General features: G+C 37.9%; 2 protein-coding genes across 8 annotated transcripts in view; one reads left to right on the top strand and one right to left on the bottom strand.

Annotated features, from left to right (window-relative positions):
* Nucleotides 1-731: 731 nt before the first annotated feature.
* On the top strand, nt 732-5,551 carry LOC140525816 (ubiquitin D-like). The gene is made up of 2 exons (XM_072641507.1): nt 732-907; nt 4,826-5,551. The coding sequence occupies exons 1-2, from the start codon at nt 881-883 to the stop codon at nt 5,291-5,293; spliced, it is 495 nt and encodes a 164-aa protein (XP_072497608.1). The 5' UTR covers nt 732-880; the 3' UTR covers nt 5,294-5,551.
* A 2,260-nt stretch (nt 5,552-7,811) lies between these two features.
* The window catches only part of LOC140525811 (putative olfactory receptor 2I1), a 54,647-nt gene continuing 35,577 nt past the window's right edge, over nt 7,812-26,881 (bottom strand). For 4 of the 7 annotated variants that reach the window (XR_011974126.1, XR_011974125.1, XR_011974127.1 and 1 more), the window contains one exon: nt 13,385-26,712. The gene's annotated coding sequence lies outside the window, so the exon portion shown is untranslated. Of the gene's footprint in view, nt 8,307-13,384; nt 26,713-26,881 lie in introns of those variants that run through there. The other 3 variants (XR_011974122.1, XR_011974129.1, XR_011974124.1) reach the window with 3 other exon arrangements.

The following is a 26,881-nucleotide window of genomic DNA, read 5'->3' as shown; positions in this document are numbered from 1 at the left end:
GCCACTTACCAATTGTTTAACCTTAGAGAAATCCATGAACATTCTTGGGCTTCCATTTTCTCATCTATAAAATGAGGGACTGGACTAGATGGTTAAGGTCCCTTCTAGCTTTGGATCCTATGATCCCATTGTGTACATTCTCTATGCACAGTTTTAACCTGACGGTATGGTGAGTGATATAAGGAAAAGGGAGACAGACATCCTGATTCCATGGAAATACTGGAATATTAGAGGAGAGCTACATGAGTATCACTGAAGATACTTAAAAAGCATCAGAAGAAGGGTAGATGAATATTATAAAAGTTTTATAAGTGCTAAAGGGTTGCCGAGTCATATATCTGAGGCAAGTGAGAGCCATCAGGGAAACTTTACCCAATGAGATAGACTTGAACCAATGTGGAAGGAAACAAGATGGGATTAGGGTGATTGGAAAGGAGAAGTCTAAGAGAAAGGCCCTCACTGTTTGGACCTTGGGGGTAAAAGCTAGAATGGAGGAATGTGGGGCTGCCTTTTTCCATGTTGACCAGTGGATAACTTTTAGATGAAGTTCATCCCCTCCCCAACACCATGGAAGAGAACTTCAGAGACTGACCATGAGGCCAAAGGTAGCTCTTTAAGTGAAAAAGGCTCTTGTTATTACCTTTCTTGTTTCACTTTCTCTCTCTCTCTCTCTCTGTCCTCTTCCCTCAACCCCCACCCTGAAAAACTGAAAGTAAATTTGTTTTTGAGAATAGCAGCTGAGCAAAGGTTTAAATAAAGCACATATCTGTGGTAAGGTGGGGAATTTCCATCCTCTCCCTCCCCCCCCATCCTCCCAGTCTCATGATAAAAGGCTGGGAGGGAGGCTCATTCTTCATTCTATTCTTTCTCAGCTTCAGAGATGGCACCTAATGGCTCTTATTTTGACGTAAGTCAGTGTGTGTGTGCATGTGTGTGTTTGTGTGTACTTACCCATGGGACAAAGTTTTAAGGGAGATACCTTCATGAACTTGGGTGGGGTGATGATGAAGTTCTACACTTGAGATATTCAGCAGAAAAGTCTTCTTGGAGAAGAGTTTTGAACTGAGTTTTTAAATGAGAGGAAGGACATAAATTAACAGAGAAGAATCAGTTACTTGGCTGTCTTGAATATAACTTTATTCCCAGCCTTCAACTGGGGATTACTGGAGTGGGGAGAGAAGTCTCCTTCAGGGTGCACTGGCAATGTTTGAAGCAGGTTAAATTTCTTCCTCCCATAGAATGAAGTGTTCCAGTTGTGGGAAGTGGAAAGAGCACTGACTTTGTAGTCAGAGGTCCTTCTTTAAGATTCCAGGTCTGTTAATATCTGTGGAATGTTCGTATATATGGGCTTCAGTTTCCTCCTCTATAAAATGAATGGTTTTTAATAGTTTATAAAATGGTTTAATTAGGTGATCTTTAAGGACCCATGAAACTTCAAAACCTATAATCCTGTAAGGACTTTAGACATCTAGTGCAACATTCTTTATCCTTTCCCTTTTTTCTGGGTTTTCTAGGCTCAAGAGCAGGCTGGCATCCTTCCTGTAGAGTAAGAAATGAAGTTCTACTTACCACATATAATTGTTGAGAGGATGAAATCAGATAATGTATGCAAAGCACTTTACAAGCCTTAAATAGCTTTGTAAATATCAATGATTATAGTATTTTTATGAAAGTGTTAATATCTGGATGCTTTTACCCTCTCAGTAGAAGATGGAATTTGAGTTGGCATTTAAAGGAAGCTGGGGAAAGGACAAAGCTAACCCTAAAAGTGAATGATACTCTAATTATGACCTTTTATGTTTCCCTTTCTCTCTCCCCAACCTTCTCTTCCAATCCCCACCCTTAAAAACTGAAAGTAAATTGGTTTGTGAGAAAAGCAGCAGACCAAGAGTTGAGGAAAGAGATTATTCCAGGACTAGGGAACAGCCAGAGGAAATGCCCATAGCTGAGAAGTGAAATGTTTTGTTCTTGAAACAGGAAGGAGGCCAGTGTCTTGGGACTGAAGAATGTGTGGGAGCGAACAAGGTGCAAGAAGACTGGAAAGGAGGGTGGGGACTAGTTTATGAAGGGCTTTGAATGCCAAATAAAGCATTTTGCATTTGATCCTAGAGGCAACTGGTTGGGGAATGAATTGGTTGAACCTGTGCTTTAGGAAAATCAGAAATGTTAGATTGGAGTGGAGAGAGATTTGAGGCAAGTAGACCCAAGAACAGGCTTTTGGGCATAACAGGCATTCTGAGGATTAGCATTAGCTAGCCTATAAAAAGCTACACCATGCTTTAAGTTTACAAAGCATCTTAAGTACATTATCTCTTTTGATCCTCACAAGAACCCTGTGAGGCAGATAACTTCATTTTGCTGATGAAGGAAGGGAGGATGAGAGAAGTTATACAATTTGCACAAGGTCATGCAGCTAGGCCATTGTAAGGTAGGATTTGAACTCAGGTTTTCCTGACTTTAAGCGGGTTCTTAACTTCATCAGGTGGAGAAATAGATGAACAACAGGCCAAAGAATTATACCTGAGTATTTTGCAAGTGACAGTGATGAGGTGAAGAAACATCAATTAATCTAGAACCTGGTCATATAGATAAGCATTGCCCTTCAAACTTCTACCCAGGGAGGCTTTAAATGTATTCCAGAATGTTACTGTCTTTTCTCAAATATATTTTGGAACTCTTTTTTTTGGAGTTTTTAGAGTCACATGCTCCTTAGAGGAGCCTCAATAATGGTAAATCTCCATCTTTTGGGGAATGGATTTGATTTTTGGAAACTTCTTGGAAACATTCTGAGACATGTCAGATAAACAAAGTCTGTGATCAAATCTGATTTTCAATGCTAAACTAGCCTATGTCCATCTTGTGTGGCTGAAAAATCAGCCTTGTAAAGTGTCTCTCAATTTGAGAAGGACTCTAATACTGCGTAAATAAGGTTGGTATGGGGCAAATGGACAATAGGAACAGAGTACCCTTCAGGGAGTTCTTCCTAGAAAAGGGGACATGATTGGACAGCAGTGCCTGGTATAGAATAAACAGCACTGGCCAAGGAGAGAAGGGACCTGAGTTTGACTAAGAGCCTAGCCACAAACTTGCTGTATGATTTTTGTTAGAAGTGAGCCCTTCTAATAAGCCCCCAACAGTGGGAAACATGCTCACTTTAAGCAAAGAACAATGCCTGTTGTGAAATCAGGAAAACTTTTATTAATCTTTACATCCATTCTCCCTGAATGTATGGGTAGCCTCCCCACTAAGATTACAGGATGACTACAACATGTTCAGAAAGATGGGGCTTCTTATACTGTTTTCTGAATTTTGGATCTCCTGTGATACCATCCCCTGGCCACGTGGCTTTATGTTCTCCTCTCTGATAGGCCCTTCCTCACACAGCTCATTGAGGCTGAGCATTAGTTTCTGACCTCTAACCTATCCTTACCATGTAGCAACCCTTATCACCTAGAACTGTGGAAAAAAGAACTTCCTTGTCTGCCACATTTTGAGGTGGCCTTTCCTAGTCCTCCTAGTTCCTCTTGCCTTCATCTTTCAGGTTACTTTAATGTACTCTGTACATACCTTCTAAAAATTTAGTTATTTACGTTTTGTTTCTCCAGTTGGAATGTATGTTTCTTGAGGGCAGGGACTAATTTTCTTGTTTTTCTAATAATAATGGCTAGCTTTTATATAGTGCTGGCAAAATGCTTAACAAATATTATTTCATTTTATTTTCACAATAATTCTGAGAGGCAGGAGCTTTTATCATTTCCATTTACAGATGAGGAAATTGAGGTAGGAGGCAGTCAAGTGGGTCACACAATTCATGGTCACACAGCTGGCAAGAATCTGAGGCTAGATGTGCAGTGAAGTCTTTTCTGGTTCTGATTCAGTTGTTGTATCCACTGTTCCAGCTAGCCCCCTCATTATTCTCAGCACTTAGCCTGACACATAGTAAGTTCCTAATAAATTCTGATTTGCCTTGTCTGCACCTAAGTTTCTTCTCTATAAAATGAGGGAGGTTGGCACTTCCAATCTTCTTCCAAAGGTACTTTCAGCTCTAACAGTCTATGATTAGTGGAGAGGAGCTTCTTGAAGGCAGGAACTATTTCTTTTTTGACATAACTCCAGTGATGGCACATACTAAAAGCTTTGTAAGACTTTCTGAATGAAAGGAAGCAGAAACAAGTCCAGGAAGAGCAAATGGCATCATGAACTTAATAGACCTTTTAAGGACCTGTTCTAAGGACAGCTTTGTGCTAGGTATTGAGGGAAATGCAAAATGAATTAAGAGATTATGCTGAGAGATTCAAGATTAGTCAATCAGTCAATATGAATTTGTTCAGAAGCTATTTCCTATGTGGCAGGCACTGAGGTAATTTCAAGGTAGTTTGTAGTCTAGTAGACACACCCATAAAATAAGACAATAAAAATAGACCATTGCAAATGCACCCAAAAGATATAAAATGCTTCCTGCACAGATACAAAATGTCTGAACAAGGAAAGATAATTTCTGACTGGGGGTATCAAGGAAGTATTCATGGAGGACAAGTGGCATGTGATTCAGATATTAAATGATAGGAAAGATATAAACTGTGAGAGATAGGGGAAGAGCATTTCAGGTGAAAAGAATGAGGTAAACAAAAGAATGGAGGAAAGTAAGGAGAGATCAGATACAGCGGAACTAGCCAGTAGTTCGGTTTGGTTAGGGCACAACCTATGGAACAATGATGTTATGTTCTGGAGGACCTTAAATGCTAACCTGATCAGTGATCTCAAAGGTGGAAAGAAACAGGTCATGAGCTTTTAAAATATCTACTCCTTTGTTCCATATTTCTAGGTGAATGTACATACCCAAATACAAGAGGTAATGAAATTCACTGCCCAGAAGGATGATAGGGTAAAGAAGATTCATGAACAGATTAGATTTAAAACCAAGGTACCTGTACAAAACCAGATGCTCCTCTTGGGCTCCAAGACCCTAAACCCTGCAAAAAAGTTGTCCCACTACTGGTTGGACCCCAGTACAACTATTCACCTGACCCTGAAGGTGGTGGAACCAAGTGATGAGGAGCTGCAGGTATTTCTGAGGGAGGTGGACGGAGGAAAGAAGTACCCTTTTAATATCAGACCATCCAACTCAGTGCCTCAGGTGAAGGAGGTGATTAAAACCATAACTGGAGTGCCCCCTGAGGCCCAGATTGTGACCTGCAATGGCAAGAAGCTGGAGGATAAGAAGATTATGGCTGATTACCGCATCCAGAAGGGCAACACTTTCTTCTTGTCCACATTTTACATCTCAGGCTAACCAGAGAGAAGAAAGCCTGAAAGCCAGGAGGAAGTACAGCTCTCAATCTTTCAGCTAATTCCTGCTTTTGCCACATATGATCCTTTCCTGCCTTGCAACAAAAATTCAGAAGGAAGTGGATGAAGTAGAGAAGGAAGAGTAGTAGTAGTGGTGGTGGTGGTGTGGTAGAGTATTAAAGAACAGGAATTCATTTCAAGCTTAGTAATTTTATGCCAGTATACTTCTAGTGCAATGTTTAAATAAAATCCTTTAAAAGCTTTTTGTAGTCAAAGCCCTGTTGTGTTATAGTTATTAAAAGGGATTCTAAATGAATTCACCCTAGCACATGTAGCAAATAAATTGTAAATACTACACTAGAATTCAATTGTCTTGATTTTCAGTTGAAGCATTCTTCCACTACAGTAAACTGGGTGTTGGCAACAGGGAGATTATCTTAGTCTCTCCAGTTTAACAGTCAAGAGACCCTTTTCTCTTCCTATACCACCATGGAGATAATTCATCATGAAGAGAGCTAATTATCCTGCCACCATTAAACTATGATGCCTGGAAGAGAAGGAAAGAAAAATGTTCTTTTTTCCTGATTTTGGCTGTATCTGGTGCCAAAATGCATGTTTTATACCTCTCCCCCTCCTTCAAATGAATAATCCTATATGTGTCCTGAGAAATGGTGGCAACAAGGAAAAATGTGCTTCTTCTTTTCTCTCCTACAAGTGTCTGGTGCCATAAGGGAATGAAGTCTTCCAGGAAATAATTTTGGGGGATTATTCTCCTGCTTGTGACAATAGTTTAGGAAAGATGGGAGACTACTTATCTGTTGTCCTTTCTATTAAGCTTCCTTCCTTTAACAATCCCCAAACTGTCTAGTGAGGCTTTAAAGTTTCATTGGATCCCATCTCAGCCCTTTCTCTGCTTTCCAAGACTGCCCTTTCCTCATTTAACTTTCATACCTTTCGTATATGGGTCATGTCTTTTTTCTTATATGCCCCTCTGCTTTCTATTCAGTATTTAAATCCTTTATTGTCTTCAAAGTGTCAAAAAGTCCTTCCTCTTCCAGTGTTGTGGTTTCATGATGTCTTGTGGTGGAACAGTCTCAAAGAATTCAAAGTCAGACTATCTCTAATCCAAGTATAAGCATTTATTGAGACTGATGCTTCTTATGAAGCAAGCTAAGTTCCAAGAGGAACCAGCAACTTCAGAAAAAGCCAAATGTATTTTTATATGGTAAAGAAGCATTTACATAACAAAAATTATGAATATTAAAAAGCAGGAGGAGCTTGTCAAAGGATTAGATAAAAGGGGAGAGGTCCTTTCTAAGGTTCAGTGGTTAAACATTCTGGTCATGCTGCTCTCCAATTGGCTAGCTATTGTGGTCCTTTCTGGTCTACATGAATAGGTGGGTATTGTGTTCCTGTCCTGTGCTAAATGGATGATATTGGGCTAAATGGTTGAGTGCAAGAAAACACCTGTTCAGATATGTGGATTGAATCTGAGGGCAGTGGTTAGCTGGGGGAATTGACTATATTGAGTCTGGGGGCCTGAGCTGTGTTTAAAGCCAGATTTTGTGGTTAAATCAGAATGTACCTGCTGTTCAGTGGGGCCCATAAGGAAGTCAGAATATTGGAGCTGGAGGTAGCTTTATTAGGATTCCCTCATTACCCCCTTAAAGAACTGAGACCCAAATTCTGTAACTTCTGTAACTTCTTCAGGCTGGAAAGGAACCTAGAGCTATTCCTGCCTCAGTGGCTCTCAAGGAGGAGGTTGACTGGAACTAATCACAGGTCACATACAAGGGATGATGGGTGAGTATGAACTGGTATCCATTATTTGTTGCCGACTGTAGGTGAATTGGTCTGTAGTCTGAGAGACAGAAATCTGACCAGGAAGTTCACTATGCAGGGCCCTAGATATCAGGAGAACACACCTGTTCAAATATATGAATTGGATCTCAGGGCGGTGATTAGTTAGGGGCATTGGCTATATTGAGTCTAGGGACCTGAGATATGGTTAAAGCCAGATTTTGTGGTTAAATCAGGACATGCCTGCTGTTCAGTGGGACCCATAAATCTATCACCAAGGCAACATTCACAGCACTGGTGTTGACTATGAATATGCCAGTGTAGTTCTGTATTGCAAGGTGTAAAAGACTCTCTATCTAGAAGAAAAACATTTATTTAGACACCAGAAAGCCAAATTCTGGAACCAAAATACTAAATCCATCACAGTGACCAGGAAGTCAATAAACATGATTATCACAGAGGGCAAAGACATTCCCAAGTCTCCCTTCCTTCTGCTGGGGCCTTCTCACAAGCAAACACTCATGTGCTTGAACCTTGCCATGCCTGTCTGCCTGCCTCCTTTCTTCTCTGCCCCAACTTCACTCATTCTCTTCCTCCCAGCTCTGCTCTACCCTTCCTGTTCTGCCTGTTCAGCAAGCTCCTCCCACCACATGTGACTTAGGTTTCCAGGAGATTTAAGCAGGACACATGAGCCTATTAATGAATGACAAAGATCTTTTCCATTTAAATTGCTATTACATTCAACCACAAGGTCTTTCATATTTATTGCATAGGCTGGTGGGGCAACAGGTGTCAACAGAATTGTAACAGGGATAACAGAAAATAAGCAAATAAAACAATATCTTAGGCAACTGGTGTCAATAGACCTTTAGAACACTATAACAGAGATTATACAAAATGAGCACATGAAACAGTATCTTAGGGTGGGGCTTGAGTACAAGCACCCCATCATTCTCCCCTTGAACAAATGAGGCCTAAAATCTTGGGGTTAGGGGCTAAAGTCTCTTCTTCCATAGCTGCTTCTTGCCAAAATTGGATACAGAACTGTCCCTGCCCCAAGAGGTCCCATTTAAGAGTTCAGTTCTTTAGCTGGCATCCAGAGCTTGGTTGACTTCAGGTCCAGAAATGACACATCACAGTCGTAGATAGGGGGTGACATCCAGCTTAAGTTATCAGGCATCTGCAGGTGAAGGGTACTCAGCCTGCAGAAAACAAATCTAGCAAAGAAGTTTAACAGACAAAAAGCCAAAAAGAAACAAGGAAATAACAACCAGAAGCCAGGTAGATATAGGGTCAGCTGTGCTTCTGGAGTCCAAAAACCCACTATCATAGCCTCATTCGTATTAGAATATATGAGTTAAGGGTACAATTTGGTAATCATCCTGTCCTGAACAAACAACAGTTACGGTATTATCTGTCCCATGTGTTATAATGTTTGTAGCCTTTGGAATGTCGTCTGGCTTCCATTTTACCCATACTTTAGCTCCCAATTTTATTCTCTCATTAGAACCCAATCCTTCAGTTCCTCTGCTAGTTATTTCAGAAGGAAGATCAGTTTTCACAAGTGGTATAGTTCCCAAGGAAAAATAATCACTTGAACTATTCTGTCATTTTTACAAAACTGTATGTGTTCATCACCTAAATTTTGGAATGTCACAATAATTTCTCCTTGATAATTAGAATCTATCACTCAATCACATGTATTCCTCCAGCTGCTAATTCTGATTTAGGTAATATGCATCCAAAATGATTCTTAGGGATTCTCATACATGATCTGGTAAAGGTTGTTCTTATTTATTTCCTATCCAACCAAAAATCCTCTAACCAGTGTAAATCATATCCTGCTCAACCAGATGTTCCTGGATACGGTGCTGGGACATCTGGCCTCATGGTCCAATACTCAGGATTTGGGATCTTGTATGTTTGTTATTTTCTAATTTGCAAATTTGGGATCATCATTCTGGCTACAGGTGCACTTCCTCCCAGTGGTCTATTATTCAAATTATGCAAAGCAATGAACAAATTATCTTTCCAATGTTGATAAGAATTATTAGAACTTAACTTCCTTAATTGTTCCTTCAATAATCCATTCAGTCTTTCAATTAGCCCAGACACTTGTAAATAACATGGAATATAATATATCCATTTGATGTTTAATACACCATATCTCTTCATTTCATTACCCTTAAAATGTGACCCATCATCACTTGGATCTGCATTGGGATTCCATAACATAGACTTATGGTATCTAAAGTTTTACAGGTATTTTTCTGGGTCACATTCTTTATAGAGACAAGTCACCTGAATAAGTGTCAACACAAGTACATATAAATTTGCATACTTTACCTTGGAGTCAGGGTTCAATATAATCTATTTCCCATACTTGGGCTAGTAATTTTCCCTTTGCTATCTCTCCAGTTACTACCTCAGGAACAGTTTGTTTCTTTTTCAAATGACATATATAACATTCTTCTGCTACTTGTTTTAATAATGAATGAGAGATACTAATACCTCAATCTTGTGCCCACTGGTGTGTGGCCTGGACCCCTAAATGGCTGGCCATTTGATGGACCTATTTTGCTAATACCAGATTATCAGTTGTTGTCAGAGTAGGGATAATATGTTGAGTAGCAATCTTTACAAGTCAATCAGCATGTGCATTGTACTCATGTTATGGTGTCGTAAGGGTCATATGAGCATCTACATGAAAAACTGACAAATTAGTAACCAAGGACATGTCCCATATATCTTTTCATAATTCTTTGCCCCTGACTTATTTGCCATGAATTTCCCAATTTTCATTTTTCTTCATGGGCATCCATGTAATTAACCTATTAGCTACCACCCATGAATCAGTGAATATATGACACTGTCCTCTTAGTTCTGTTTTGATAGCTTGGTGCACTGCCATAAGTTCAGCATATTGATTCTTTCCACCTAACCAGTACTTTCCAAAGACTGCCTAGTACATGGGTTATAGGCTACTGCTTTCCAATATCTTTTGTGGCCCAAATATTTTGCTATCCCAGTAGTAAATCATGCATGTCTCTTGTTTTTCAGTTAATCCAATATATTCCTCATTCCATTTTACCAAGGATTATAAAAACTGTTCCTTTGGTTCAAAAGTTGTATCTTTTCCCTCAGTATCTATGTTTGCTATAGATTTATGTAAAATAGAAACTCCACTTTTGCCTGTTTTAGGTCTGTTCTGAACATACCATTTCCATTTAATTATACTAGCTTCCTGTGCATGTCCAATTCTATGAGAAACTGGGGTACTCATTACCCAGGTCATAATTGGGATTCTAGGCCTTAATATTTTCTTATGATCTAAAGCCAGCTGTTCAGTCTCTACTAAAGCCCAATATGCAACTAATAAGTGCTTTTAAAAAGGGATATATTGAACTCCAGATGACAGGAGTTTCCTAGACCAAAATCCTAAGGGTACATTTCAGCTTTGTTGTTTTTGCCATAAACTCCAGTTAAATATTCATCCTGTACAGTTACTTGTAATTCCACTGGGCCACTTTGCATAGGGCATAAATCTAGCGGCTACTGTATAGAGTCTTTTGCTTCTTCAAAAGCTTTACTCTACTCAAGTCCCCAATCAAATTCATACTTTTCCCAAGTAATTTTATATAAAGTTTCAAAATTTGTCCTAGATGTAGTATATGATGTTGCCAATATCCAAATAATCCTATAAACTTTTGGGCCTCTTTCTTATTGGTGGGGATAGGACAATCCTGAATCTTTTGTCAGGCTTGTGGGACAATTTCTTGTACCCCCTGACTCCATTGTGTACCCACATCTTTGTGGTTTGAGCTGGCTCTTGAATATTTTCAGGGTTAATTTCCCACACTTTGCTTTTCATGTGCTCAATTAAAAATGGCAAACTCTTCTCCACTTATTCTACAGTTTTTTCCCTGTATCATAATATCATCTATATATTGGGTAAGCTGTGCACCAGGTAGTTCCAATTCTTCCAAATGTTCAGCCACAATCCTATGACAAATAGTGGGGCTCTGCAGATATCCTTGTGGCAAGTGTGTAAAAATATATTGTTTGTCTTGCCAAGTGAAAGCAAATGGTGCCCATTGTTTCAAATTTATTGGGATTGTAATGAAAGCATTGGCTAAATCCATAACAAAGTATCAAGTCCCATCATATTTCTGGATCTTTTCTATTAAGGTAGTGGTATCTGGAACAGCAGCATACAAGGGAGGAATAACCCTATTCAATTGTCTAACATCCACTGTCATCCTCCACGTCCTATCTGACTTTTGTACTGGTCAGACAGGATTATTCTATTGAGTGGCCGTAGGGATTATCACTCCTGCCTCAACATATTCCTTTACAGTATTTGTAGTTTCATCTTGCCGACTTGGCACACAATGCTTCTCTAAAGTAATTACTTTATAAGATTTAGGAAAAGTGATTGGGTCCATTTTTATTTTACTCACTAAAACTGTATTAATTCCTATCTTCCTTACTGCAAACTGGTAACTCCCCTCAGGTAAATTTAAAGTCATACTTCTCGATATATCTATTCCAATGATGTATTCAGGAATGGGTACAATTTCCACAGTATATTATTTCTTAGGTAATTATTCAATTTTTTTCATTAGGCTGGCTTGTCTGGCTGATATTTCAGCCCCTCCCAGTCCTGTGGTGAGGATAGGAGTTCTATGTTTAAGCATAGCAGGGTTTCCATATTTAAGGGAGTCATTCACTCCAGTATCTATTAATGCTCTAGTTACAGTATTTCATCCATTTTCCCAATACATGGTCAAATTGATATGGGGTATATAATCCTGCCTGTGTATTTCTTTAATTTGAGCTGGGGTTTCTATCCTCTCTGAAGGTGTGACAGACTTGGATACAAGGATTCAGGAGGATCTATAGGGGCAGTTCTTACTTCTCTATTTTGTTTAATATCAAGTCCCTTTTCTCAGTACATTCTGTATAATTCATTAGTTGGAATACCACTTATGCTTCCAAAATCTACCCCTGTTCTCATTAGAGTGGTAAACAATTTTTTTCTTGTCACTTTATTCTAATTTTGAATCCAGTGGCTATTTACTCTTCTCTCTCTAGGTATTTTGTCTTTTTCCCAGTCCCCTGAGTCACTACCTGTGAAGTTTTGTCTAGTACCTCTGAAAGAAGGTACCCTATTTCTCCAATTATTTGAGTAGCAATTAAATGCTTGTAAACAGGAGGAGCTGTTTTCACTATTATATTCCTATGGGAAACTGCATAGAGGGTATCATAGTATATATCTGCACTTCTAACCCTTATGGCAGTTTTCATTACCTCCTCCTTTAATTTTCTTATACAGTCCATAAATGCATACCAGGGCCTTTCTTCTGTAGGTCACCTAAAGTCAGTAGGATACTGCCTACTTCAGCCTTCTGCAGCCAAAGTTAACAGATTACTTTTATTGTTCCCTCCTTGCATATTGTAATCTCTAAAAGCTTTCCGCACAAAAGGGTTCTGACTAAGACCTATACATTTCAAGCAAATCACATCATCTATAGATACTCCTATGGCTCCTTCGTCACTGATCTTTACTATCCAAGATATTAACAAGTTTCTTATTTTTTGGATGAACCAAATCAAAATATTTGTGACTTTCTGCTAAGGAAAATCCTCAATTATTTCCCTAAACACTGTGTTACCTCCTTAGTTCTCCTGCTTCTGCCTCTCTATTGGACTTCTGCTTGAGAAACTTTTTCCTTTTAACATTATTTCACTCAATTACCCTGACTTTCTTATATTTTCCTACCATGCCCTCTGAATCTATACAAAGTTCATATGTGAATCAGCCTTCAGCTTCATCTGAGCTAAATGAATAAACTTTTCTTGTGCCTGAGACCCCCAGGCTGCTATTTTAAAGGAGAGCCCAAAGACTGAGAAATCCTACGCAAACTAGCTAACTCTTTTTCCACTGGAATTTTTTCCTTAAGCAGGTCATGTCTTCTTTGACACATAATACGATAACCTGTTAATAAAATCCATCCTCTCCACCTTACCCCTGTCAATGGTAGGTGAATTGGCCTATCATCTGAGAGACAGAGATCTGACAAGCAAGTTCACTATGCAAGGCCACAGATATAAGGAGAAAGACATATCTATCTATCTATCTATCTATCTATCTATCTATCTATCTATCTATCTATCTATACACACACACACACATATATATCTATCTATCTAATAAGAGGTAGTTTACTATGTCAAGTATTCATTTACTAAATTAATTAGGTTATAGCAAAGAATATAATTTTAGGCTGAATAGTTCATATCTAACACACATTTTATTATAGTAACTCAGATGTATCCCAGTCTTAGTCTATGGGATAATGATTAACACTGTGTTTGTACCTTTGTTTCACAAACTTTTTTTCCCTTTGTTTAATTGTTCCCATATCATTCAGCTATTTCAGGGATTTAACTTTTCAGTCGATTTTGCAGGCAGGAGGATGACCAGCTTGTGTATTAATATTCCCTCTGAGAAACTTGTAGTATTTTGCTCAGATAATGATTTAATACAGACAACTGCATTTAAATTAAAATTCAAAATAAAACTACATGTGGTGTCAAGGACTTTTTACTTCAAAAAGCGACTCTTGCCAATCACAATTTAGGGTTAGATAAAATTATTGTTCTTTTTATGGAATTGCAAAATTTACCATGACTTACATATGTGAGATTTCATTTAACATACAGAAGCCTGAAATTTTCTCAGTAAGCCAAGTTGATTGTTTAAGACCTCCATAACTCACACAAGCTTTCTTATTTTTTTCCTGTGGGGCTGATGTCCTTGCCCACCAGATGGTTTCTGGAAATCTGGCAAGTTTGTAAATAAGGAGAAATCAGTAGGGATCCCAATGAAGGGGCTGACCTCCTGGTCCACCCCATGGTATTCTCCCTCTCAAGTGATGAAAATCATATACTTTCTGCAGGGCAAGTCCCCTATTTTCAATCTTAATTTAATTCATTTTGTTCTAACTTATTTTTCCTTTTCCTTGCTAGGATATCTTTCAGGGTCCCCATATTTTATTTTTAAGATACCCATATATGGTAGCTGGTACATATAGCCTCTGTTCACCCCCTATAACCCTACATGAGAGGCAACCTTGTCCATCTTCCTAAGGGAGAAGAGTAGGGAATGTCTTCCCTTTCTACCCTTAGAGCTGTTGAATTAATTTTAGCTTTTATCATTACAATAATAATCCCAAATAACTTAGTTAACAATCTTGCAATTTTCACAAGTGAGAGTCAGATTGTTTTAGCTGTGAGACAGGGTTAGCAGAATTTAACAGGCTTTCAACAATTTTTTCCTCTGTCTTTTAGTTCTAACAAAATTACTTTGTATACCATCATTTCTGGCTCACAATGGTCTCTCAAGTTTTACAATATAAGTGAATTTTACTTCAATATAGAAATACAATAATAACACAAACAGTAAACTTCAGATGACATTAATTGCATTTCCAAATCATCACTTACAAAAATTGGTGAGGGAAAGTTGAGCTTACCAAGTGCAGCAGCTGATTGGCTTCTGACCTCACAATGCTCTGGCCTATTCCCTTTTCCCCTCTCTCCCAGTTACAGAGCCTTGTTGTGGGGGTGATTGAGTTTGGGATTTGAGAAGGAAGGAGAAAGAAGATACTGCTCCCTGTGTGGGAGGGAGTAAGGAATGGGTTGTGCCAGGAGGGTGTAGAGTCCACCAGCAGAATTAAAGATCCAAGGGGTTCATTGAGGAGGAGGATTTGATGATTAAAGAGGAGGATCCATGAGGAAGTTATGAGCTTCCTGAAAGGGGTTGCTTGTCTTCAAGAAACTTGGAGCAGAAGCTTCAGGTTCCAGTGATATGAGAGCAAGGACTTGAGGTTTGAAAGAGAGGTTCATCTGCTGTCCTAGCAGAATATGCTTAAGGGGCCTAGGGTTATTTGCAATGGGACCTCCACTGTAGGTGCTGTGCCTCCTCCAACCCAGTTCCTTTCACCAGGTGAGGAAAGGTAACTCAAATTCTCTACCATTCTTCAGCCCTCTATTTCCTTAATCTGATCTGGTGTGAGATAAATTAACAGAATCTGCTAAAATATTTTTAACTGTTCTAACTTTTCACTGCAGCCTTAATTTGGTTAGAGCCAGGATGACAGGATGAAGGATCTTAAAGGTCTGAACTTTTCACTGTATCCTTAGCTCAGTCAGAACCAGGATAACAGGGAGAAAGCATTGTAGACCTAGCCTGGGAAAAGCTGAGACCACAAGGAGGGGAATATTAGTGGAGTTTTTTTTTGGAACTTTTACTCAAGTAAACTTAACTTCAGTGTTCATTCCTTAAAATTTCTTTGAAAATGAGAGCTTTGAACATGCCAGTCAAGGTGAATGGGACTCTGGAAAACATCCAGTGGTGCCTAGTCCCCTTTCCCCCAGTACCAGAAAGCTCAAACCTTCATCTCTGAGGCCTCTCTTTTTCAGATTTATGCATTTCCCCAATTTATCTTAGCGCTAAATAGTATATAATATTCAATTACCTGGATCTGTATTCCAAATGTTATTACACAGTTCCCTTTCTGTGATCTAGAAAAGCATTCATTGCTAGTCTCATTACAAAAGGCAGCTTTGAAACCTACCTCTCTTTGATCAGTGAAGTGACCTCTTTTCTCTTAGATCTCAGGGGAGAAGTTTACCCCTTCCTGTTTTTTCCATCTTTCCCCCACTTCTACAACCTGACCAGAGTCCAAGGAAGAAGAGGGAGAGGAAGAGAATCAGAGACAGAGAGACATATAGATAGAGGTTTTTTTTTTCTTTTTTTTTTGGCCAACAGCCTTTCAATCCTTCAACCATCAATCCTTCCAGCCAGGTAGTTTTTTTTTCTTTTCTGACTGGCTGCAATTTAAATCTTACAAGGAGGAAGACTCAGAGGTTTTAATAGAGAGCAGACCAGCACAAACAAATGACAGCTAGTGATAACTTTTCTTGGTCTTCCAGATTTTACAGAGACCAGATGCTATAACAGTTTAGTAGTCCTGTGATGTTGGAGCTGGGACTGAATGCCAGTAAGTGTAAGAAAATCCTGCCTATGGTCATGTTTATCTCTTCAGTGATGTTCCACCAAAGGATGCTCTTGGGAGATACCTGGAGAGAGAAGACAGAGCCAATTCATCCCCAAACCTTTGAGCTAAATCCAAAATTCTCTTTTCTCCTCAGTTGTGCAAGAGGTGGAGAAAATGATATTAATATCACCCTAAGTGAAGTCAAATTGCCTGTCCACCTCTTTGAAGCCCTCAGTGGATTTAGTGGGATCTTCAGAGTAACAGTCAAGCTTTTGTTTAATGTGGGTAAGGTTAGATATTGAGAAGGGGATATGAACTCTCATTGTCCCTCCTGATAGGGTTTCTGCTTCCTTTAAAGGGAGAAGTCTATTTTTGGGGGTGGTTGCATCAGGCATTTAAGAAGGAAGGAGAAAGAGGGTCTTGCTCCTTGTGTGGGAGTGTCTAAGTAATGGGTTGCACCTGAAGGTTGTGGAATCTGACACCTAAATTAAATACATAGGGGGGCCATTGAGGAGGGGCATTTGATGGATAACAGGAAGGGTCCCAGAGGAGCCTACAAGCTTCCTGATAAGGGTTGCTTGGTCCTGGTGGGGTTGGAGCAGATGTTTCAGGCTCCAGTGGTGTGGGAGCTGGAATTTGGGGGTTTGAGAAAAGAGGATCACCCCAAAAATCAAATTGATCTTTTCCTTTAAGACTACCTGGAGTGAGTTTGGTTAGGAACATCTTGTCTTAGGGTTGGATTTTGTGAGAGACTCATAAAAACCTGTATATATGGCACCTTGGTCCATTTTCCTTCCCTGCAACAATAAAGGTCAAGTTGATAAATGGTGTTGTAATCGATTGTTTCACCCTTAGGGCATTTCTAAGAGAATTAGAAGAGCAAGGAATAGTGTATCTGCCAGATTTATGGATAAGGGAAGAATTTATGACCAAACAAGAGATATCATTACAAAATGTAAAATAGATAATTTTGGCTATATTAAATTAAAAAGTTTTTGTGCAAACAAATTCAATGCAGTAAGATTAGAGGAAAGGAGAAAGCTGGACTTTACAGCAAGTGTGTCTGATAAAGGCTTTATTTAAAAATATATAGAGAGCGAAATCTAATTTATATGAATATAAGCCATTCCCCAAGTGAAAAATGGTCAGAGGTTCTGAGCAGGAAGTTTTCAGATGAAGGAATCAAAGCCATATCTATAGTTATATGAAAAATACTCTAAATTACTATTGATTAGGGAAATGAAAATTAAAACATCTCTGAGACACCACTCACACCTATCAGATTGACTAATATGACAAAAAATGAAAATGATAAATGTTGAAGAGGATGTGGGAACATTGAGACACTAATGTACTCTCGGTGGTGTTGTGAACTGATCCAGCCGTTCTGGAGAACAATTTGGAACGATGCCCAAAGGGCTATCAAATTGTCCATACCCTTTGACCCAGCAATAACACCATTAGCTCTATATCTCAAAGAGATTGATAACAGTTTTCATCATAGGACCTTCAAAATTGTCTTGAATATTTGTATTGCTGGGAATTCAAATTTGATCATTGTACAATATTGCTGTTACTGTGTACAGGGTTTTCCTGCTTTTTCCTACTTCACTTTGCATCCGTTCATGTTAGTCTTTCAAGTATTTTTCTGAAAGCATCCTCTTCATCATTTCTTATAGCACCATAGTGTTCTGTCACAATCATATGCCATAGTTTGTTCAACCATTCCCAGAATGATAGGCATCTCCTCAATTTCTAATTATTTACCACTATAAAAAGAACTACTATAGATATTTTTGTATTTTTATGTCTTTTTCCTCTTTTAAAAAAAAATCTCTTTGGCATATAGATCTACAATAGGAGTAATAGTATTGCTAGGTCAAAGGTTATGCATAATTTTATTGCCATTTGGGCATAATTCCAAATTGCCCTCCAAAATGGTTGGACCAGTTTACAACTGCATCAATAATGCAATATTATCCTAATTTCTCCATGTTTCCTTCAGCATTTATCATGTCCATTTTCTTTAATATTAGCACATCTTATGTGTGACATAGTACCAGAATTGTTTTAATTTGCATTTCTCTATTTGAAACACAAGGCCTTAATCAGAGAAACTTTCTGAAAAATCACTCCTTCTTTCAGTTTTCTTCTCTCCTTCTATTTTTGGCGGCATTGGTATTGTTTTTGCAAAACCTCTTTAATTTAATGTAATCAAAATTATCCATTTTACATCTCATAACACTCTCTCTTGTTTGGTAAAATATGTTCTCCTTATCCATAGATTTGACAGGTAAATTATTTTTTTTGAACAGTATATATAAAATAGGTTTCCTTTTTTGTATAATTTTTAATACAAGACAACTAAGTCTTAGAAAAACAGTGAGTTGATCCTATTAGGAACAAAATATGGCACAGATTCCAGATACAATATCATATCTAACTTTTTTTTTCCATCCACATGCTTTCCATTCTATGCAATGATTATCAATTTGCCAAAAATAGTTTAACAGGTAGAAACTGGAGAAAAACAGAACTGAGAAATACTTTTTATTTCTCTGAGAAGAGGTGAAAATAAGTAAATGATTCTTATAGTTCACTTGTAAGATCTTTAAACTCTTAAAAAAGCAGTTTCCTTTCAAAGCACATGCCATCTTAATAAAATCTTAGCAGTGCATATGTGCATACAAACAAAAACGTAGCTCCATTGTCTCTTGAAAACATTTTTCATAAAAATTCAAGACTTTCTGTAAAACTGTTCCCCTTGTGTCATTTCAGGACACCAAACCACAAATAAGTGCTCAATGAAATTCTGGTTTTTCTCATTTCCATAGGAAACAGAGCAGAAGATGCCTCTAACCGCAACTGACAAGTAAATTATTCCCCTAATTTGCTTATGGTATCACCAATTATGTTTAAATCATGTGCCTATTTTGCCTTTATCTTGGAATATGGTTTGAGATGTTGATCTATATCTAGTGTATGTCAAGCGGCTTTCCAGTTTTCCCAGCAGTTTTTGTCAAATAGTGAGCTTTTGTCCGCTCTCTGAATCTTTCTGTTTCTCCAACACAAGATTACTATGGTAGTTTCCTACTGTGTATTTTGCACCTCCACTACTATATTTTTGACATGCTGGACATGCTGGAACTGCAGGGTGATGACAGGCCCTAGGGGCAGAGCCCAGAGGACCGGGGGAGGGGTATCGGACCCGTCCCCTAAGCAGACTTTTGGACACACCAGAGAAGGAGGGGGGATGGGACTCCCCCCTTCCCAAGGGCAGGAGCAATATTGTATATCAATTTCATGTTGGCATGTTTGCTTGGGTTCTGTATAATGGACGAAGCTCTTGTGCCTCCCCTGTCACTAATGGGGTAAAACAAGGCTGTGTGTTTGCTCCCATGCTTTTTAGCATGATGTTTTCAGCCATGCTGACAAATGCTTTCAATGAGGATGAACACAGTATCAAGGTCAACTACCATACTGATGGCAAGTTCTTCAATTTGAAAAGATTACAAGCCAAGACCAAAGTGGAGGGAGTATTGGTGCATAATTTTCTGTTTGCAGATGATTGTGCACTCAATGCAGCTTCTGAAGCTGAGATGCAACAAAGTATGGATTAATTCTCTGCTGCCTGTGTTAATTTTGGCCTACTAATTAACACCAAAAAAACACAGATGCTCCATCAGTCACCACCACACCATCCATATGTGGAACCATCAGTTACAATAAATGGAGAAGTTTTGAATGCTGTGGATAAGTTCACTTACCTTGGTAGTGTACTTTCCAGGGATGTACACATTGCCAATGAGGTTGATGCACACATTGCCAAAGCTAGCTTAGTGTTTGGGAAGCTCTGAAGAAAGGTTTGGGAGAGAAGAGGTATTTGACTGAATATCAGACCGAAGGTCAACAGAGCCATTGTGCTGCCTCCTTGTTATATCCTTGTGAAACATGGACAGTCTACCAGTGTCATGCCAGGAAACTGAACTGCTTCCATTTGAACTGTCTTAGGAAGATTCTGAGGATCACTTGGCAGGATAAGGTACCAGACACTGAAGTTCTCGCTTGAGCTGTACTGCCAAGTATTCAAACTATGCTTCAGAGAGCGTAACTCCCGTGGACTGGCCACGTTGTTAGAATGAAAATGTACACTTGCCAAAAAGACTATTTTATGGAGAACTCACATGGGGCAGGCGATCACATGGTGGCCAGAAGAAACAATACAAGGACACTCTCAAAATCTCTCTCAAGAACTTTGGATTTGACTGTGCAAGGTGGGAGACACCGACACAGGAATGCTCAGCTTGGCATACCCACACAAGAAAAAGTGCTTTGCTCTTTGAGCAAAGTAGAATTGAGACAGCACAAAATAAATGTAGGATGTGCAAATTTGGGATATCCACCCCAAATATTCACATGAACTGTCTGTGCCCAACCTGTGGTAGATCATTCCAAGCTCCTATTGGTCTGATCAGCCACAGTTGGACACACTGAAATTCCAATTTACAGTGGTGATGTCATTTTGGTCCTCTTCAAAGATGAAGGACAACGATCAACCAACCAACTGTATTTTTAAATTAGTACCATGTTTTTTTTTTTTTTGTTGTTTTTTTTTGTTTTTTATGATTACCACCTTGTAATACAGACTGAAAGATAGTATGGCTAGGGTGTTTTCCTTCTCATTGAAAAAATGAGTTCCCTTGATCTTCTTGATCTTTTGTTCTTTCTAGATGGATTATGTAATTACTTTTCCTAGCTCTATAAAATAATTTTTTGGTAGTTTGATTGGTATTGCACTGAATAAGTATATTAATTAGTTAGAATTGTCATTGTTATTATACTGGCTTGGCCTACCTGTGAGCAATTAATGTATTTCCAGTTGTTTAGATCTGACTTTATTTATGTGAAAACTGTTCTACATTTGCGTTTATATAGTTCCTGGATTTTTTTTGGAAGATAGGCTTCCAAGTGTTTTATGCTGTCTACAGTTATTTTAAATCATTCTGTTGTACTTTTTTAGTAATATGCAAAAGTGCTGATGTGGGCTTTTCATACCCTGTAACTTTGTTGAAATTGTTAATTATTTCAACTAGTTTTTTGGTTGATAATCTGGAATTATCCAAGGATACCATCCCACTATCTGTAAAAAGTAATAGTTTTATTCCTCTATTGCCTACTCTAATTCCTTCAAATTCTTTTTCTTCTCTTGTAGCTGTAGCTAGCACTTTTAGTACAGGATTGAATAGTAGCGGTGAAGATGGACATCCTTGCTTTACCCCAGATCTTACTGGGAAGGGCTCGAGTTTATCCCCATTATAGATAATACTTGCTGTTGGTTTTAGATAAATACTACTTATCATTTTAAGGAAAGTTTCATTTATTCCAATTCTTTCTAGAGATTTTAGTAGGAATATTTATTCTGTATCTATTAAGATAATTACATGATTTTGTTGGTTTTTTTAAATTGACATGGTCACTAATACTAATGGTGTTCCTAATATTGTATCAATCCTTCATTATTGGTATCAATTCCCAACTGGTCATAGTATATGATCTTTGTGATTTATTGCTGTAATCTCCTTACAGGAATTTTATTTAAGTTTTTTTTTTTGCATCAATATTCATTGTGTTTATCTGGGCAATTGATACATTTAGAATATTCATTCTTTTCACTTAGACAGAATTTATTGGCACATATTTGGGCAAAATAGCTCCTAAAAGTTGCTTGAATTTCTTTTGCTTTGTTGGTGAATTTGCCCTTTTCATTTTTAATAAGTTGTTTTTTTTTTAAAAAAATCAAATTAATTAATGATTTATCTTTTCATTATTTTTAAGAACTAATATACACTTCTGCTGATATTTATTAGTTTAATGATTGTCTTACTTTCAGTTTTATTAATCTCTCCTTTTCCAAGGAGAATGTCCAGTTTGGTGTTTAATTGGACATTTTAATTTATTCTTTTTCTAGTTTTTTTTTAAGTTGCATGCTCCTTTCATTGATCTGCACTTTATTTTGCTCATGTAAACATTTAGAGATAGAAATTATCCTCCAAGTATTGATTTGGCTGCTTCCCATAATTTTTTGCTATGTTATACCATTGTCACCATTCTCCTTAATCAAATTGTTGATTGTTTCTCTGATTTGTTCTTAGACCCACTCATTCTTTAGTATTAGATTATTTAGCTTTCTATTATTTTTAAATCTATCTTTCCACGATCTTTTAATGAATGTAATTTTTGTCGCATTATGATCTGAAAAGGATGCATTAAATATTTTTGTTTTTCTGCATTTAGTTATGAGGTTTTTATGTCCTAATACATGGTGAATTTTTTTGAATGTACCATGTCAATTGAGGACAAGATATATTCCTTTCTATTCCCATTCAGTTTTCCCCAGAGGTCTATCATGTCAAACTTTTCTAAAATTCTATTTATCTCCTTCACATCTTTTTGTTTATTTTTTGGTTAGTTTTATTTAGTTTTGAGAGGGTTGAATTGAAGTCCTCCACTAATTTCATTTTATTGTTAATTTCTTTCTGTAACTTATTTAAATTTTCCTTTAAGAATCTGGGTGCTATGCCATTTGATGCATACGTTTTTAATATTGATATTCCTTCATTATCTGTGGTACCTTTTAGCAAAATATCATGTCTCTCTTTATCTTTTCCAATGAGGTGAATTTTTTTTTTTTTTGCTGTGTCTGAAATTGTGGTTGCTACCCCTGATTTTTTTAAAATATCAGTTGAAGTGTAATAGATTTTGTTTGAGCCCCTTATTTTTAATCTCTGTGTGTTTCTGTTTCAAGTGTGTTTCTTATAAAGAACATGTTGTCAAATTCTGTTTTTTAATCCATTCTGTTATTTACTTTTGATGTGAGTTCATTTTATTTACTCTTACAGTTATGATTACTGTGTATTTATCTTCTTATTTTTATTGTGTTTATCTCTCTCTCTCTCAGCTGTCCTTACTTAAAAGTGTATTTTGATTCTGACCAGTTTCCCTTAATCAGCCATCCTTTTAATGAGCCCTCTCACTTTTATTCCTTTCCCTTCTACTTCCCTGTATGATAAGCTAGTTTTCAGTACCCAACTTAATGTTTATGTTATTCTCTCTTTGAGCCAGTTTTAATGATAGCAAGATTCAAGCATTGTCTACCATTCCCATCTTCTCTTCCACTGTAAAAGCTCTTATTTTTGCTCCTCTTTTATGTGAGATAATTTATCCCATTGTTATTCTCTCTTCTCCCTCCTCCCAGTGGATTCCTCTTTCTCACCCTTTAATTTTACTTTTTTGAAATCATCCCTTCATAATCAACTGACAACTCACACTCTGTCTACAAACACTCCTAATTCCCCTAATAAAGATAAAATGCTTAGGAGTTACAGGTATAGTTTTTTCATATAGCAATGTAAACAGTTTAACCTTTTGAATCTCTTATGATTTCTCTTTCCTGTTTATCTTTTTATACTTCTCTTGAGTCTTGTATTTGAAAGTCAGATTTTTCATACAACTGTATTCTTTTCATCAGGATTACTTGAAAATCCTCTATATTGAATATCTATTTTCGCCCTTGAAGGATTGTACTCTATTTTGCTGGGTAGGTTATTCTTGGTTGTAATCCTAGCTACTTTGCTCCCTGGAACATCACATTCCATGCCCTCTAATCTTTTAATGTATAAGGTGCAAAGCATTTTATTTTCCTGACTGTGGCTCCATGATATTTGAATTTTTTCTTTCTGGCTACTTGTTATATTTTCTTTTTGATCTGGGAGCTCTGGAATTTGGCTATTATATTCTTAGTAGTTTTAATTTCAAGTGGTGATTGGTGTAGTCTTTCAATTTCTATTTTACCCACTGGTTCCAGTATATCAGAACAGTTTTCCCTGATAATTTCTTGAAATGCAATGTCTAGGCTCTTTGATCATGGTTTTCAGGTAGTTCAGTAATTTTCAAATTATTTCTTCTTGATCTGTTTTTCACATGAATTGTTTTTCTAGTGATGTATTTCTCATTTTCTTCTATTTTTTCATTCTTTTGGTTTTGTTTCGTTATTTCTTGATGCCTCATGGAGTCATTCATTCCCACTTGCTCAATTCTAATTTTTAAGTTCTTCTCTTCAGTAGATTCTTGTGGCCCTCTTCCCAACTGGCCAGCCCACCTTTTAAAAGTGTTCTTCAATTCAGTAGATTCTTGTAACTCTTTTTTCATCTGACCATTTCTAGTTTTTAAGGTACTATTTTCTTCAGTAATTTATGTGCGTCTTTTAGCAAGCTATTAACTTTCTTTTCTTAATTTTCTTGCTTCTCTCTTGTCTTTTCCCAATTTTTACTTTACCTATCTTATTTGAGTTCTAAAATCCTTTTTCAAAGCGTCCTGGAATTCTTTCTGGGCTTTGACCAATTCACATTTTGTTTTTGAGCCTTTAGATACAGCATTTTTTACTTTGTTGTCTTCATCTGAATTTGTGTCTTGATAGAAAAACAGTAACTTTGTTTGGTTTGATTTTTTTTGTTCATTTTGCCTGCCTCTTTCTTGACTTATAACCTAGCTAGACTAGGTTATAGCTTTCAGTGTTGAAGGGTCACTGTTCCAAGCTTCAGGCCTTTCTTGCTATTGTTTTTAGAGTTATCTTTTGGGGTCTGTAGGCTTTCAGTCCTTTCTGGGTGGTATGATCTAAGGAGAGGTGTGGTCACTACTCTCTTGAGCTGTACTCTTTTCTGGGAGTGATCACAAGTTCTTTTCTCCACCCTGAAATTGTGACCAGAACCTCTATCTTTTCCTGCAACTGCAAAAGCTATCGTTTTTTGTGTCCCTGGAAATGAGATGGGTTCCTGCTCTCCTAGAGTTGCTACTGCTTGTGCTCCTTTCTCCCTTGGACCTGAGACCAGGGTTTCTCCTCCTTTGTGAGCAATCAGAAACACTTTTCTCTGCCCTAGAACTATGATCAGGGTCTCTGCTCCCCTCAGACACTACTCCACCTTCTCCCTTGGGGCTGCCACTGGCACTGTGTGTCTGCAATGCGAAAGTGTCAGTCACTTTTGTCCCTAGTACCAGCAAAGGGTTTTCTGTAATCTCTTTCTAAGCAGTTGTTCAATGCCCTTTCCCTCTATGGGTTGAGAAATCCAAAAGCTGTTGCTATTACTGATGTCACCACCACTAATACCTCCTGATGGCTTGCCAGGGCATGGCTTGTATTGCACTTCATGACAACCAATTGTTCCAACCAACACTATAGTGAGACAGATCTTTCTTGCCAATCTTCTGTGTTGGGCTGGAAAATTGTTTCTTTCCAATCTTTTGTTGGTTCTACCACACTAGAATTCAATTTGAGACATCATTTTAAAGTTGTTTGGAGGAAAATTTAGAAGAATTCAGGTGACTCCCTATCTTTACCCCTCCATCTTGGCACTGCCTCCATTTTCTAGTCTTCTTCCTCCTCCTTATTCTGCTTTATTCCTCTGTAATTCAGGGACACTTCATATTAACTGATTATTTTTGGCGACTCTCAGTCTTGATAACAATATTCTTCTCCCACATCTCTTCTTCCTGGCCTCCCTCAAGTCTCAATTGAAGTCTTATTTTCTTTGAGAAGCCTTTTCCAGTCTCCATTCATCTTAATGCTTGCCCATTGAGACTACTCTCAATTTATCCTGGATATATCTTGTTTAAATAGATGTTTGCATATTTTATCTTGAACTAAACTATAAACTCCTTGAGACTAGGGAGTATTTTTTTCCTTTCTTTGTACCTGTATTAGTTAGCACAGTTGACGGATCGAAAACAAAATCAAAATAATGATGAAGTTCAAAGTACTGGCAAAAGGTACAGAGATAAAGCAAAGAAGATGTCTCTGTAACAGCAAGGCTCCTGGCATACATAGGAGGATCTGTTGTATAGTTTCTTAGATCTGCTTTTCTAAAAGGGAAGCAATATTTAAGGGATCAACAATCTTCTGTAGGAGATCATAACGCATATCATTCACTTAGTTCTGGGAGAAAAGTCAGTACCCTGAACTTTAGAGAAAAAAACAGAGAAATAAAGACCAACAGAAAGGGCTTCCAACTACCTGACCATAAGTAATACTTGTATCATATGTCAGCAGACAGATCCAACTCTTTGACAATTACGTACATACATAGCTACCAGAAAGAGAATCACCAGCATCTTTGTTTTCAAAGCTGGGGGGCACCTTAGCAGCTACCTGGAGTCTCATGTGGCCAAACAAACACTTCCAATGAGTAAGCTCCAAAGTAAAACCTCATCTCAGAGTGTTTATACACTTTTCAGAGCTGGCTGAGCTTCTGACCCAGTGCCTCAGTAAAAATTAACAAAAGGTATTGAGGCTGATTAATGGATTGGGAAGATCTTTAACTCTTCTCTCCCCCTTCCCCTCACCCCCCTCACCATTAACCTCACATTAACATTACAGTCTTTAATAATGCTGAAGAAGAGTCATAGGGTCTGAGTTGGGACCTTCTACCTACCTACCTCTTAACTGTGTGTCCTTGGGCAAGTCACCTACCCCTCTTTGCCTCAGTTTCCTCATCTGTAAAAGGAGCTGGAGAAGAAAATATCAAATCATTTCAGTATCTTTCCCAAGAAAACCTCAGATGGGGTCATAAAGACTCGGGCATACTTGAAAGACTGGACAACAAGAAGAACAGCAGCACTTGCTAAAACAATATATTACTTCCTGTAAGCCAGACCAATGTTGGATGAGACAAGAA

The sequence above is a fragment of the Notamacropus eugenii genome, chromosome 2 (assembly GCF_028372415.1).
Source record: "Notamacropus eugenii isolate mMacEug1 chromosome 2, mMacEug1.pri_v2, whole genome shotgun sequence".
Lineage (NCBI taxonomy): Eukaryota > Metazoa > Chordata > Mammalia > Diprotodontia > Macropodidae > Notamacropus > Notamacropus eugenii.
This window is presented reverse-complemented; position numbering and strand designations above follow the sequence as displayed.

Coding starts and splice junctions, on each gene's coding strand:
- LOC140525816 (XM_072641507.1), top strand. CDS start 881: ATGGCACCTAATGGCTCTTATTTTGAC. Junction 908..4,825: donor CTAATGGCTCTTATTTTGAC/GTAAGTCAGTGT, acceptor CCATATTTCTAG/GTGAATGTACATACCCAAAT.